Source organism: Anopheles gambiae, chromosome X (assembly GCF_943734735.2).
Source record: "Anopheles gambiae chromosome X, idAnoGambNW_F1_1, whole genome shotgun sequence".
Classification (NCBI taxonomy): domain Eukaryota; kingdom Metazoa; phylum Arthropoda; class Insecta; order Diptera; family Culicidae; genus Anopheles; species Anopheles gambiae.
In genome coordinates, this window is record NC_064600.1 from 17,838,243 (window position 1) to 17,852,874 (window position 14,632).

Here is a 14,632-nt window from a genome sequence, read left to right on the forward strand (position 1 = left end):
AGGGGTTTCACACACTATTACTAAGGGAATCAATTTTCTATTATTATGAGCGTGTGCTGAGGGCACTGTGAAAAATGTGATTAGACATAGGTCGGCTCCCGATTCCCCGGCCTCAACACGGTATACAATTAATGGATGCCTTCACACGTACTTTTGCTTTCGGAGTGTATACCGTACTTGGGTGCTGGTGTGTGAGTGTTTTTTTTTATGTTTTTGATGGTGAAAACAATAATTAAACGCTGCCGATTTCAATGCCCCGATAAAGCGTTGATTGGTATGCATTGAGAGAGGGCAGGAGAGATGAAAAACGTTCACCCCTGAAGCACATCCACTCCCTCCTCTTCCCTATGTGCTTGTCTATCTCTCCCTCTGTTTCGTACTTCTAATGCTTCTCCAAAAAAACTTGCTCCGAAGAGCCGAAAGCCGAACCCACGAAAAAGAAGAGAAAAAAAGCGCAGCTGTGAAAGTGAAAGTTATTGCTGCACGCTTTCCGTTGCCCCCTGTTGCTGTTGCTGTTCTCCTCGCACCCGGGGGGAGGGTTGAGTATCTCGCACGGGGTTTTATGTGCCACAGCAATGAGCACTAGCGAGGGCTATGCAGCAGGCGCCATTTTACTGTACTGCGTTGTGCAAAATTGTGCAACGTGAATCCAATTTCAATGCTTCGAATCGCACCGAACCTCAAATTACATAAAGAAAAGCAGCCGCCAAAACGTTGTCATGCTTTTCGCTCACTCTCTCTTACTCTGTCCGTCTGTTTGCTGTTTACCGTCCGCCCTCCTGCGAGAGGATCTGAAAACCGACACCAAGCTGCAAGGTTTGGTTTTGCGGTGTTTTTGTGTTGTGTGTTTGCGTGTGATCGCTCGTGTCCAACCTCTCCAACTAATACCGACTTGCTCATCAATTGGCAAAACTTGTGGGGTTTTGCCACCAGGCACTACCACATTACTGCAGGCGATAATGCTGCTGCTGGTCAATTAGTAGCAGCCAGCGTGAAGTCAGTGCTTGGGTGAAAATTGCCCCAAAGCGGGATTGCAAACTCAAACCAGAACGGATGGTGGATGTAAATGAAGTTTAAAGACGGTTAGCGATCGGTCACGTTGTGACAGGTACGGGTGGCCGCCAGCGGTTGCAATTTAATTGAAAAAAAACCCCCGAATCGAACCAATGCAGTACTCACAATTCAATGAAACGTGTGTTGTGTCATGGTTTCTTCTCGGGCGGTTCGTCGCTTTCGCGTCTGAAGTCTTTCGTTTGCAAACGTTTCGCATACGGTGCGAGGCGGTCGCAAACAGACAGTTAGAATGGCACTTGGCACACATACAGAGCAAATATGTAATGCTCCGTTATTCTCAAACAACATTAATCAGCAACAATAAACAATAAAAATTGCTGTAGGAGAATAACCCGATTTAACATTCAACTCATTGGCCGCGAATTCTGAAAGGCTATAAATATTTACTGCCATGATTAATTCCATCCCCCGTCACACTGGATTCAAAATTACAGCTGAGGGTTTATTGTTGCTGCTGCTTGCTTTAAACCATCTTCAAAAGAACAACAACACTCTATCATATCCTTTAAGCTTCAGTCGAAGGTGCTTTGCTTTGCGATTCTTTTGCCTTCTTCCGCCACGCTTGATGGGTTCGCCGAAGTGCCGGCAGTAGATTTGTTCTCTCTCCCTCTCCACGGTTTGGTAATTTCTAGACGCTGTGTGTGCATGTGTGTGTGGTGTGTTACCACTAAGAGTAGCACAAAAAACGAGAACACCTTTTCCTGCGATCGGTGAGTATCGAATTTGATTTGCTATTTAGTCCGGTTGGTGGTTGTTGGTACTCCACTTAGCGATAGCGACACACTTGGTGTGGTAGTAGTAAAGGCACAGGCCTAGTAAATCGTGCTTGCTCAGTAGTAGGGGAAGGTAGGTTTCGGTGTGTTTGTGTGACCGGGTGTTTGAATGGCCAGAGCAGCAGCAGAATTGGTGTACACGCGTATATCTCCGCTGTGGGGTACGTGGTTTATTTATTCATCCATTCTTTGCAGCCTAGCGTTTTCTGCTTCGTTTTCTTTCCGCTCGGACGATACGCACACAACCACCCACGGGTACTTAATAGAGAAAACCGCCAACCCAATACTGTTGGCAGCTCTGACGACGGTGAAACAGGTTTCTCGCTTGTGAGGCACAAAAAAAAACAGCATGACAATTCAGGTTGTGAAACGGGGAGAAGGGAAGAGATCTTGAGGAATAAAACACAGAGATCCTATATACAAACAACGATTTGATCCATCATGCCTCCCTCTCTTTCCGTCTCCTATTAATCGCACATAGCTAAAGAAATCCATTCTTGGGGATTTAGAGTTGATTTTTAACATCTCTCTCTCTCTCTCTCTCTCTCTCTCTCTCTCTCTCTCTCTCTGGCTACCCTTTGAGCGCAAAGCAAATGGATATTCCTCTCTCTACCCTAGATGCTTCAAATGTCACCCCTTAGAGACATACGGGGCGTCGATTTCCTTGACACTTAAGCGCACACAGAGGCAGAGATACCCCAGGACAGGAGAAGTACAACCAGATCTCTTTTTATGTAGATTTTGGGCAGCAGAGTGTCTTGTCTTTACCACACACACTAGTATACAAGCACTACGCTCTGTTGCTGTGTGCTTGTAAACACCCCCCTTCACCTGCTGAGCTAAGCTGCGCGCGCACTTGAGAATTGAACCAACGTGCAAACCATTGAAACGGAGGCACCGTGCGTGCTTGACCATCGCCTAGCGATTGGGAACGGGGTGTTAGTAGCGGCACTTAAACCGTGCGTCAGAATCAGAGCGTGTAGGCAGAATCCAACTGACTTCGATCGGTTTCGATCGATCGGGCGGGGTTCGGTGGCGGACAAAACTAGTTTTAATTCATCCCAAACTGTTGCAAGACCGTCACCAGACCGACCTATGCGACGGTATGGGTGTAGCTTCTAAGGATTCCGGTGTGCAACACGGCGGAGTAGGACCCTGATTCTCGCTTCCCCAGTCGCGCTTCTCGTTTCTTTGCGCCGGCTCGAAATTATTACCCTCAATACCGATCACCTCGGCGCGCCAACCACACCACAGGACGGGGTCGTATTGGCGAACTGTGGCTGTGCACCATGCGAAAGGGTTGTACCTGTTTCGCGCTATAAAAGGTGCGGTCCGGGAGTGAGTGTGGACGCAGGTTTTTTTTTTTGTATTAATTTATTTTTTCGCCTGCGTGCTTGTAGCCACTAGAACAGAACTGAACCGATCCTCACCCTACCGTATCAGTAGGTGAAGGGAAGAGGAGGTGGATTGGTTTAATTTGCTACCACTTACCGCTTCGCTGGCCGTTGCTGTGGCGATGAAAGGAAGCAGAAAGAAGTGGTCGTACTTGAACGGCGACGGCCGTTACGGTAGAACTCCGTTCGCCATTACTTTGTTCCAGCCAATAACCCCGCACACCCTTGTAGTGCGAAAGGACATTGAAGCGGGAGCATGGTTCGCTCAAGAAGGATATCTTGGTTTGATTTTGAAAGGCACTTTTGGATCGTCGAGCCGCGCACGTAAATCTAGAGCTCGTCGAGGTGTGAAGTCACGACACACTCGAAAAAACGATGGAATCGTGCCACATAAATCAATCTCCCATCTCGAATTGCGAGAGCAAACAGATTGGTTGATCTAGGGGGGGGGGGGGGGGGGGAACAAAACTTTCCCTTCGTTAATCTGCTGAATCTTCTGGGCAGGCGAATTGCCGCCAGTGGTGTAATTCTGACACTAATAACAATGTAGGCCAACCGAAAGGAACGACAATCTGACACGAAGATGTTATTTGCCTATAACGGAGACATGTTGGACGGAGAACGAGTTTTTAGGTTCTAGCAACTCATGCAAGGTTGGAAGGAACCGTTGCAGTCAGCCTATTTACAACAATTAAAACGATGGAGCGCATTTCCCAGTGTCTTTTATGCTCCAACGAGCAGAAAGCAGTAAAATGAGAATGAAGCTAAATTGTACCAGTGAGAACAACTATGTTTCCCTTAGGATTTAGTAACAGCCACAGTCCGCCCCAAAACAATGCCGCCCTGAGACAAACGACAGTCCGCGTGGAATGACCACACCGCCGGAGACGAAAAGCCCGTGGACAGCGGATACCATGGACTGCTCTGCTGCCTGGAGAGAGCGAGAGAGTACCTTCTTCGTACCCATTAACAGATCGTTGCCCTTGATTTGAAATTCCGGACACTGTTAAGATGTGGCTGGGTAACGATGCAATAAAAAAAACACACAAATTCTACCGCCTTGTCCGTTTCCCACTACCGCCGTGGAACGGGCAGGAGATTTTCCAACTATTTCTTTTGTTGTTTTCCAACCGCGGGTTGGGTCAGAACGTTTTAGTGCCGCTTCCGGCTTGCTACTCGAAATTAACCTCATTTTCCTCCCCTCATGTCCGAAAGCGAAGAAAGGGGGAACAATAACTGAAAAACAATAAACCCATCAAATGTTGGGGAAAAGGAAAAATTAACCCCACTTCAAAAAATGCTCCAAAAATTGATGTCTTACTGTTGCTGGGGTCGTTGGCACCTTCCAACCTACGTAGGTGACGCGACTGCATTGTTGATGTGTGTTTTGGAATGCAGGGACATTCATTCCCATGGCATTCCCTCCCCGCGGGCAGCCGAGAATGGGATCAGATAGAAAATTGAAATACCACGCTGTACACGCTGGTGTGCACGCGGGAAAACTGACTCCCGGGAACCCCCCCCCCCCCCCCCCCCCCGCTCGCCTGTGTGACGCTTCGGACCCAAGGCACCGGATGACGGATGGCCCAAACTGGGCTGCAATGTGTGAGGCTTTTAATTATCGCACATCCACAGCTAAACCGCCTGCGGCTTATCTTTGCCACCGGCCACAGCGCTGCCACAAAGTAAGCGTTCGGCTGGCATGCGGGTTTAAGGGCGCGTTTCCCAAGCCTTTTTCCCACTGACCATTGTATGGCTGACGAGCCCACGGAGCAGAGCGAACATTCCCAAAGCCCTTGAGCCGTACGTTCCTCAAGCCGCTCGGTAGTATGGCCCGATGGAAAGGGGCAAGGTATCGCTATCACAAGTACGCGGTCTGCGCGCGCTAGAAAAACGAGGACAGCTGTTCGTCATTCCATCAAATTACCACGCGGCCCGTCGTACGTGGGATTTCGTACGGCTTGGAAGGGAGCAAAAAAAAGGGAAAGATTTCTCCCGGCAACCACACAGCCAAGAAGAAACGGAGAAAGAAGTAAAAAAAAAAATTGTCCATCCTCGGTTGGCGTTCGTACCAGACAAAACGACCAATCGGGCGTACCGGACAGACTGGTCGCAGTTGTGACTTAGCAATTACAGGGCCCAGTGTGTACCCGCTCCAACTGTGCCCCCACCGTTCGGCCCCAAACACCCTCCCGAAACATCTAGGCCGGGGGTCAGATCGGTTCTCGTGAAGATGTGCTTCGTAGCTTGCTAGGCTGCAGAAGCCTCTTCTTTGCTGTTGTTGCTTTCCTTCTTCACTCTCCTTTTCCTGCTTTATCCATCTTTCATTTGCTGGTGCGTTTTCTAGGTCACACTGGGGGCAACGTGGTCGTTTGTCGATTACGGGCGCGCTACGGTGAGAACGTTCCGCGTGTGCCATGCAGTGGGCCTGTGGTTGTTGTTGTTGTTTTTTTTCGGCTTGCCGAAGCGGGGAGCCTTCTTTTCGAGTTTCGGTCTTTTGCCGCCCGGTGTGGGACTGCTGACGCTAATTAACCGATGCAATTCTTCCGAGTGTGGCGACGCCGACCTTCGCCACACTTTGTCGATGATGGTGAACAATTTCCGGCGGCAACTTTTACAAAGCAACAAGCAACAACAGCAAAAAACGGTCCCATTTTACACCAACAAGCGTCAGATTCGATTGTGTCGAATGCGGAAATAAGAACGCCCTCTCTTTGCGGGCAGTGTCAGGGGTAATGGATGGTGGGGGTTTCGGTATTGCAGGCAAAAAGTAAACGGTTGAGAAGCTCCATTTAAGAGAACGGCACATCCTAAATGCGTCCAATATCCACCGATCAAACATCGATTCTGTTGGAAACTGTTTTGACAGGTGCGTCCGTGTGTGTGTTTGAGCGAACTGTTTGAGCGCGTTTGAGACGACTGCTGCCGTGGTGCGGCAAAAATGGAAACGCATTCGGTGGTTCCACCTGGCCAGCTTTTGGTACGTACTTTGGTTGACCTTTTGCGATGCCAGCCAAGGTGCGCTTCCGTTGAACACTATCCTCCAGCCACATTCTCGAATGTCACATTTGATGCACTTTTTGCTGTGCACTTGGGTCGCAGCTACCGAAAAGTGGATTGAAAAAAGCTCCCCCAATTGAAGCTGTTTACAACAGCAACAGCAAAAACTGAGCGTCGTGCGTTGTACCAATGCCACAATGTTTTTTTTTAGTACGTGTAGCACGATGGGTGACGCGGGTTTTTCGTTTGCCCAACGACATCGGCCCCAATCTTGGTCACGCTGGACCCCAAAACCTGTCTGAGTGGGTGGCTGGACGTGAATCAAAACCGTGGACAGTGAAACAGAAGAGAAGAATAAGCAACAAAAAATGCAAGATACATCCGTTACTCATGTTTTGTTTGTAATCTACACAACCACACCGAAAGACAGAGAGAGAGAGAGAGAGGAGAGATAGAAAGAGAGGAAGAAAAAAAGGAGAAGGAGATACAACTACTAAGATCTAGTGATCTGACTAATTGCTACGGTGTGCGGTGGGTCCAACGGTGAGCGGACCAGACTTAGACCTCCACAACAACATCACTGTTACGGCACGACGAGTGGTAGGGGCTTTTCGTGATATCATTACCATCGGTTGTATGGCTGCAGGGCTTACGAGTCTTAAGGTTGCAACCCAATCGCCCCCTTCCCCTAACATATTCTTTTTTTTTTTTTTTTCAGACGATAGACACTCGAAGAACCTTTACTTTCAGTCGAGATGCACGGGAAGGTGCATTTGCCAGAAACAATTTAAGGTACCGCAATGATTGCCCGGCTGCAGCTGTTGCTGCTGCTGGATGGTGGATCAATTAATAGACATTAAGAATAATGGGCCGGTTTAAGGGAGACGAATGGGTTTAGAGGTGTTAGCAACCGATATGCAAGATGCGAAATCATTGGGCCGATCTTACTCCGCTATTTCGCTAAACCTTTTGTACTATACGCTCACACTCGTACTCGCTCTTTCCCGTGCAAGCGCTTCTCGAAGCGTTCCGGTTCGAAGGACCAAAAAATCGTACCAATCCATCCGTCGCACGGTCGGCGTTCAAAAAGCTGCTGCTAAAGCCCTGAAGTTTGCCCGGGTCTGGGAGGAAACTACACGGTATACGGCGTGTGCCGTATCGTGAGCAGGCGAAAGGACAGATCGTGCACCACTCACCTTGACTGCTGACACCGGCACAGGTGAGGTTGATCGTAATGGCGACGGTAAGCAGTGTGGCCGCCGTGCGCCAGGTGGCGCCACCGGCCGGTTGCTGCTGCGGTTGCTTGCTGCGGCAGTAGCGGGCAGTTGATCGCTGTTGGTGTTCACCCGGACTGTTTCGGCCACCGTCCGTGGCACCCCGTGGTGGGTGCTTCCATTTCCTCATGCTGGGGACGCGCTTCCCGCCGCGTGTAAAACGGTCGCGATGGTCGCGGTGGTGTCCACCGAAATTAGAAAGCCCGCAGTACGATACGCTGGACGCGTCTAATGATCAGCCAGACCTCTGCCAGGGTACGGCCATGTAAGTTGCGGTGTACTGTACGAACGCCGCTATGCGCCGGCAATGAGGAAGTGAAAGGACTGCAGGTCCACACACAAACACAAACACACACTCACACATGCACACACACACAGCGTGTGCGGCCCGAGAGACCTTCTCGTTAGGCAGTGAACGCTTACACTTACTTTAGCAGTTGCACACACTTTTACACACATACACAAGTACACAAACAACACACACACAGCAGTTCAGGTTTTCGACTGCGGGGCACTGGATCACCAGACACTGCCGCTTACCAAACACTCAATTACGGCACACTACCTAGAGTTGAAGAGTTAAGAGAGCTAGTTAAGAAGGTGGTCGAGCTAGAACCGTCACGAGAACCCCTCTCGAGAAATACGACGCGTACTCAAACGTACAAAAAAACAACCCATTCTTTAGCAACTGTTTGTACACCAAACAGATCCTAAAGTTGGCGGAAAGATCCGGAGCTGAACAACCCAAACAAAATCATCCCCCCCCCCCCCCCCCTAACACAGCCTTGTAAGCTGCCGAGGAGCTGCACCGAATGCACCGGAGATTGCGTGCAAGAGAGCTGCAGCTAGTAAACGTAGCCCGACAATTTGGACGTAGCCCCAGTATCACCCAGCAATGCATTCCCCGTCCCGCTTGGATGACGGGAATCGCAGGAAAGGCGGCAGCGACTGGTTTTTCTTGTTGTTGGTTGGTGCGGTGTGTGTCTCTACGTCTGTCCTCGATCCACCACTTCCTACGGGTGTCTACGCTCACGACTGCAGCTTGGTTGATTGTTACGGGTGGTGCTCGTTAGCGGGCACTCTTCCTAGTTTTCACTTTCGCTCAGTGCCGGTTTTTCACCATCTCGGTGTGATCGATACGATGGAGAACTGGGCGATGATAGGAAACGTGCACCGAACCCTATACCTGCAGCATGATTGACAGTGGCAGCGCCACTTCCTTTCCTGCACGGACACGGTTATGTCCCCGATTACCTATTCTGGGGTTTGTTGTTGCTGCGGTTGCTGTTGCTCTATTTTCATTTTTCGTTTTTGATTCTTCCCAAGTGCACAATGCACAAACACATGCACACACACACACACACACACACGACAGCTGCAGTCGACCCCAAAGGCAGCCGTGCAAACTGGTTCAGGCTCAGAACTAGGGCAGTGGGCAGCCCTCTCGCAGTGCACTCCGCGGGGGAGGGTTCGTCGCCTGTGGCAGCAACAAATCTCCGAACGATTTCGTGCACCAGCGGAATGCCAAACGTTTCGGCTGGCGAAGGGGCAAATCAAAGGGGAAAGTTGCAAAAAGGACTCTAAATAACGCACTCACACACACACGCACAGGGGCTAATCGTACCGTTTAGCGTCCGTTTTGAACCGGATTGATTGTAATGTTTTGCGCACAGCGTCGATGCTGTGCCGTCGTGTGTTGCTTTCTGAGCAACCGCTCGGTCGGTTACGTGTGCGGAACGATGCTTTCGGTTCGGACTAGCACACTGCCTTACGCGCTGAACCGCTCACCTTTACTGTCGAAATAACACAAGCACCACGCGGCCGTCCGCTCTCTCAAGCGACATACTCGAGGCACTCGACTGGTGGTGTGCTGCTCCGGGACGCGCGTCAATCGGCTCGCGTTGCCCATAGTGCGCATACAACCTATTGCAGGGAATGAGAGAGGGGGACGATGTTCTCTCAGTTACGTTATGCTCCACGCTGGAGCATCGATCGGTGATCTCACCTACGCTCTCCGCTCTTGATCTCGCGCTGGGCAAATGTGTAAGGCCAACCGACATCAAAGCCACACTGGGCCTTGCGGTGGGTATAAATCGGACAAACTTCGTCGCAAGTCAACCCTTTGCGAGACGGTAGCATACAAGTTGTGTGCAAGCTGCAGCGAAACAGTAATTGTTGAGCGTTATGCATACTTTGGGGCGCTTAAGTTGTCCCTTTTTACAACACGGCGCTTGGCATGTGTGCTTTCAAAACGTAACCATTCATTAGTGTCGAAACTTATACACTATTTTTTATGTATAACGAACCCCTCATAAGTACCCCTTATAATGAATTTTTCGTATAACAAACAAATCTAAATGCTCAACAAATACCTCTCATAACGAATAAAATATCTCATAACGAGCAATATCATGTGTGTTTCGGGTGTGTTTTTAGTGCTGATGTGAAATCAAGATCAGCATTGGTAAACATTGGTCATTTCTATGATTTTTATTATAGTTCAGGCAAATAAGAGCTTCGATATTAAGCATCCCTTAATATAAAACTATAGAACTAGCTAGCAGGAGGAATTTGTCCTATAATTGAAGCACAATCGTGTGGTATACGTTGAGGAGTATTTCTAGTTCGTTATGTTGGATCTACTTTTCTACAAAGGCGAGAGTTTCCCCTGCCAATTGCTACCACTTATAGGAATTTTATATGACTACATATCTGGTGTGCAAGTGTGTTGCAGATTTGATGGCAATACAATTATCGAAATCTTTAATGACCTTATTTATGCTGAAGAATGTTTACCATAACAAATTTTCAATAAATTTCCAATAAAGAAATTGGCTTATTTGAGAATAAGTCTAGCTTGAAATGTCTAACAGCGAAACACGCCGAGACCACTTTTTAATGAAAATGGACCAATACAGGGATTCAAAGACACTTTCAAATGTCAACATTGTTATTCATCGCTTGCAAGATGTTTTTCTAAAGAGATTTTGAGCCGATTGGCCTCATCCGCCTCTTAACAAGATGTTAATCCACATTAATCTGATATTTAATTTCCAACATCATAATTTTTAATTTCTTCAGCATGATTTTCAACACTTCAATGACCTGTTCCCATAGCTTTTTTTTTTCATTTGAACCCGGATAAGGTAACTGGAGGAAATGGGTTTCAATTACGAATGATAGTTTTGAAAAAAAAAAAATTCAAATCGATCCCAAAACCCGGTATAGAGTCTATTTAGATTACCATAGTCAAACAAATAATATGGCTTTCCTACTTACTAATACGGCGCTACTACCGCTTTGCGGTCTTGGCTTACCTCTGAAGTGTCCGAAATCGCTCACGGACTCGCGCGTTCGTCTGCCAGTCCGTTATCCCGGCCTTAATGGTGGACTCCTCCACGCCATCTTGCCACCTCAACTTAGGCATATCAAACTCCCATCGCAATTTGTGGACGGACTAAAAAGACGTTACAGGGCCAAAAATACATCCGAGCATCTTCCCCTCGTACACAGCTAAGAGGGTTTCTTCGGATTTGGACAGTGTCCATGCCTCAGATGCGTATGAGAGTACCAGTGCTATATAAGTTCTATAAACTCCAGCTTCGTCCGTCGCGACAAGTTCTTTAAGGTTAACTGATTTTTCAGGCTGTAGAATGACCGGTTGGCAGCCAGCATCCTTGCGCGCAACTCAGCTTCCATGCTATTGTCGTTGCTGACCTTTGACCCAAGATAGGTGAATTGTGGGACGACTTCAAAAGTGCGTTCACCTATCTGCACGTCACGCCTACGTAAGTTTGGATTTTTTTATTGGTAGAACGGCTGATGTTGCCGCCATCAGTTTGGTCTTTGCGTCTTTTATCTGCAGTCCGAGGATATTTGCCGCCCGCTCGATCTGTTGGTAGGCTTCTACCACATAGGAGAGCTGCAGACCAATGATGTCTATATCATCAGCGTATGCCAGGATCCGGATTGATTTATAGTAGATGGTTCCCGAAGTCTCCACGGATGGCCCTCTCTAGCACCAAGTTGAATAGGAGACAGGCAACCCCGTCCCCCTGGCGCAAACCTTTGCTGGTAGCAAAAGGGCCTGGGAGTTTTCCATCCATCTTCACCTGGCAAGTGACGTTGGTCATAGTCATTCTAACCAGCCTTATCAGTTTGGCCGGGATTCTAAAACAGCTCAATAGCGTCGTACAGTTTTACCATGGCTATGCTATTATATGCTTTTATACATGAAGCGGCTTTGAAGTCAATGAAGAGATGGTATGTGTCGTGTCTGTATGCTGCCATCATCTCCAAGATCTGCCGCAAAATCTGATCAGTGGTTGATCTTCCGTTTCGGAATTCTGATAGCTCCCAACTATCTCTTCGACGTGCGGGACAAGTCGATCCTGAAAGATTCGGGAGAATATTTTATAGGCGATATTCAACGTCGTAATACCCATGTAGTTGTTGCAGTCCAACCTGTCTCCCTTCGCTACCTACAAGACATCGATTCACTATTCCTCACCTCAGTAACAATTTGATGAATCTTGTAAGGAACAATTTGATGGATAAGTAAGGAAGATTTCGGTGGATAAGTAAGGAGCGGTAGCCATTGGTGGATTTATCCATCTCGAGGCCATAAGCGGGTGGTCGACATGGGGTCCCCAATCGTTCCCCAATATATATGCAGTATGGGATGTGTAAACATTCAAGCGTGGTTTCATTCAATGGTTTCTTTAAAAATACCAAAATTAAACCCTTTTCGTCAATTATTACACTGTACCAATTTTTTATGAATATCTTTTTTTACGAATAAAAAACACCTCATCATGAATTCGTTAAGGATAAATTTTCTTTGGTCCTTTTATATTCTTATATTAATATATTATTATTCATATTTTATCTAAATGGTATCGGTATGGTATCTTTTTGTTATCAGGCTAACATAATTCGTATACTTTTTGTTTATCCATCATCGGTGTTTCTGGTTCTACAAGTTTTTTTTCAAAATTATAATTAAATACTAGTTTTATTTAAAGTTCATAAAAGATAGGAAGAGATAGAACATTTAGTATACAACATTGACTATTGCTATAAGAGACTGCGAACACGATTGCAGATTTGACCATACATCATGCAATGCAACCATGGCAACACCATGCAAAAATAAGAGGGATATAATATTAAATATTGGATGTATTGGAGAGGTCTCGGGTTAGAGAGAGTTAGTAAGCCTAGTAAACCTGAGAGGTTCATTTGGAACTCTTAGCATAAAAACAGAATTTTATTCATTTGTTCTTTTGTATTTCAATAGAATTTGTTTGCTCGTGTTCATGAGAGGTTTGATGGAAAGTTTGGGTTTCATAGATACAAAATATAGCTTGAAATCCAAGTGTCTCATTTTAATCATTCGGTACTTGTTTATATCGAGGATACCATCGAAGAAACCATCGAAAAACTTCTTTAAAATTAAGCAGCCCTTCAGCAAAAGCTTCAAGCTTTATCGTCATGAGCTTGTGTTCGCTAATAAGGAAGAGTGAAAAAGTATGTTGAATTAGACTCGACCTTCAACATTTGCTTCAAGGTTATTAATAAATTTTGATTGCTGTAAACGTTATCAATACATGTCACATTAGGGAAGGAAGGTAAAGACGGACACGTTAAGGAAAATGGAAAAATCTAGGGATATATAAAAGCAACGACCATGAAAATGTTCATACCTTATGTTACACCTTATGTTTTATCAGAAGATGTGTAGACATTATTAAATTTCTATCGATTTTTATGTTTTTTTAATATATAATATGTGTACGTGAGTTTAAAAAAATAAAAAAAAAAATCGTGTAGTTTTAAAATGTTCGGGTCAGACGGACACTTGATATGGGAAAGATGGACAGCATGTTGGATAGATGGGCACCCGTAGAAAACGTTGGCAATTGAAGAGGTTTATTATTTTTTCTTGAAGAGGTTTACAGTATTTTAACATATCCCATTGCTTCCTCCACTTCCTACGTACATAAACCAATTCTTGGCCAATTGCAAAGATGATTCATTCAGCCGTGAATTAAGGAATTGTTCGTCGCTTCTAACACCTCGTTGATTGCACAATCTAAGGCATTATTAAAAATTCGGGCAGTAACAGCTGACGTTACTCTAGCTTACTCTAGAACAACAGCCTCAACTTCGCTTTAGGATATTACTCCACGGAAAATCCGCGACTCCAGCAGATTTGAGGGACATGTTAACAGATCAAGTTATTTTTCCATCATTGTCAAAATTCTTTTTGATCTTTGTTATCCCATGGAAACTTTCATCTATTCCAGGACGATGTCATATCATCGGTGTCTCTTCTTTTTGTTGATTAAAGTTGCCCAAGTCGTGTCAAGATATTGGGTTTTTTGAAGTGCCTAGAAGTGTAATAGTATAACGCATGACTGCTATTTTGACCGGTGTTTCATGTCTCGCTTATTTCAATGCTTTCTCTATTTGATTGATGGTTTATATCTTCCGAATACTTTTATTTAGTCATCAATTGATATAAGAAGTAAAAAAAACCGGTGTCCATCATTTCCTACGACAGAGTGTCCATCTTTCCCGTTTTGATCTTAGGATGCATAAATCACCCGAAAACAAGTTTTTTTTATTGTTTTCTATCTCGTTCTTTTGTTTTTATTTTGCTTAATAATCACGTCAACTCATTCATTTAATAAAACATCCAAAAATTTAAACAATACAATTTGAAGAGCTTAGGATCTGTCAAACTAGATCCACAAACCGCACGATTGAATCTTTGTTTTGTTCATATATTTCACTTTTTTTTGTGCATATATTATGACAAAGGCGTTCTCAAATGTGTTGTTTTACTTTCAATTTGGATGCTGCATTCTTGAATTATTCGATAATTCTTCTTCTTCTTTGGCTCAACAACCGATGTCGGTCAAGGCCTGCCTGTACACCCAGTTGTGGGCTTGGCTTTCAGTGACTAATTGATTCCCCCCCCATAGCAGGATAGTCAATCCTACGTATGGCGGCGCGGTCTATTTGGGGATTAAACCCATGACGGGCATGTTGTTAAGTCGTACGAGTTGACGACTGTACTACGAGACCGGCTCATTAATTATATTACGAAATT

The 14,632-nt window shown here is 46.0% G+C and overlaps 1 protein-coding gene across 8 annotated transcripts in view; it reads right to left on the reverse strand.

Annotated features, from left to right (window-relative positions):
* Positions 1 to 9,393, reverse strand: part of LOC1270412 (sushi, von Willebrand factor type A, EGF and pentraxin domain-containing protein 1) — a 28,304-nt gene extending 18,911 nt beyond the window's left edge. The window contains exons 1-2 of one of the 8 annotated variants that reach the window (XM_061649939.1): positions 9,304 to 9,393; positions 7,438 to 8,080 (exon numbers count right to left, since the gene is read on the reverse strand). In XM_061649939.1, the coding sequence (XP_061505923.1) occupies positions 7,438 to 7,645 (208 nt within the window). In that variant the 5' untranslated portion in view covers positions 7,646 to 8,080; positions 9,304 to 9,393. The other 7 variants (XM_061649931.1, XM_061649889.1, XM_061649904.1 and 4 more) reach the window with 7 other exon arrangements.
* Positions 9,394 to 14,632: the final 5,239 nt, after the last annotated feature.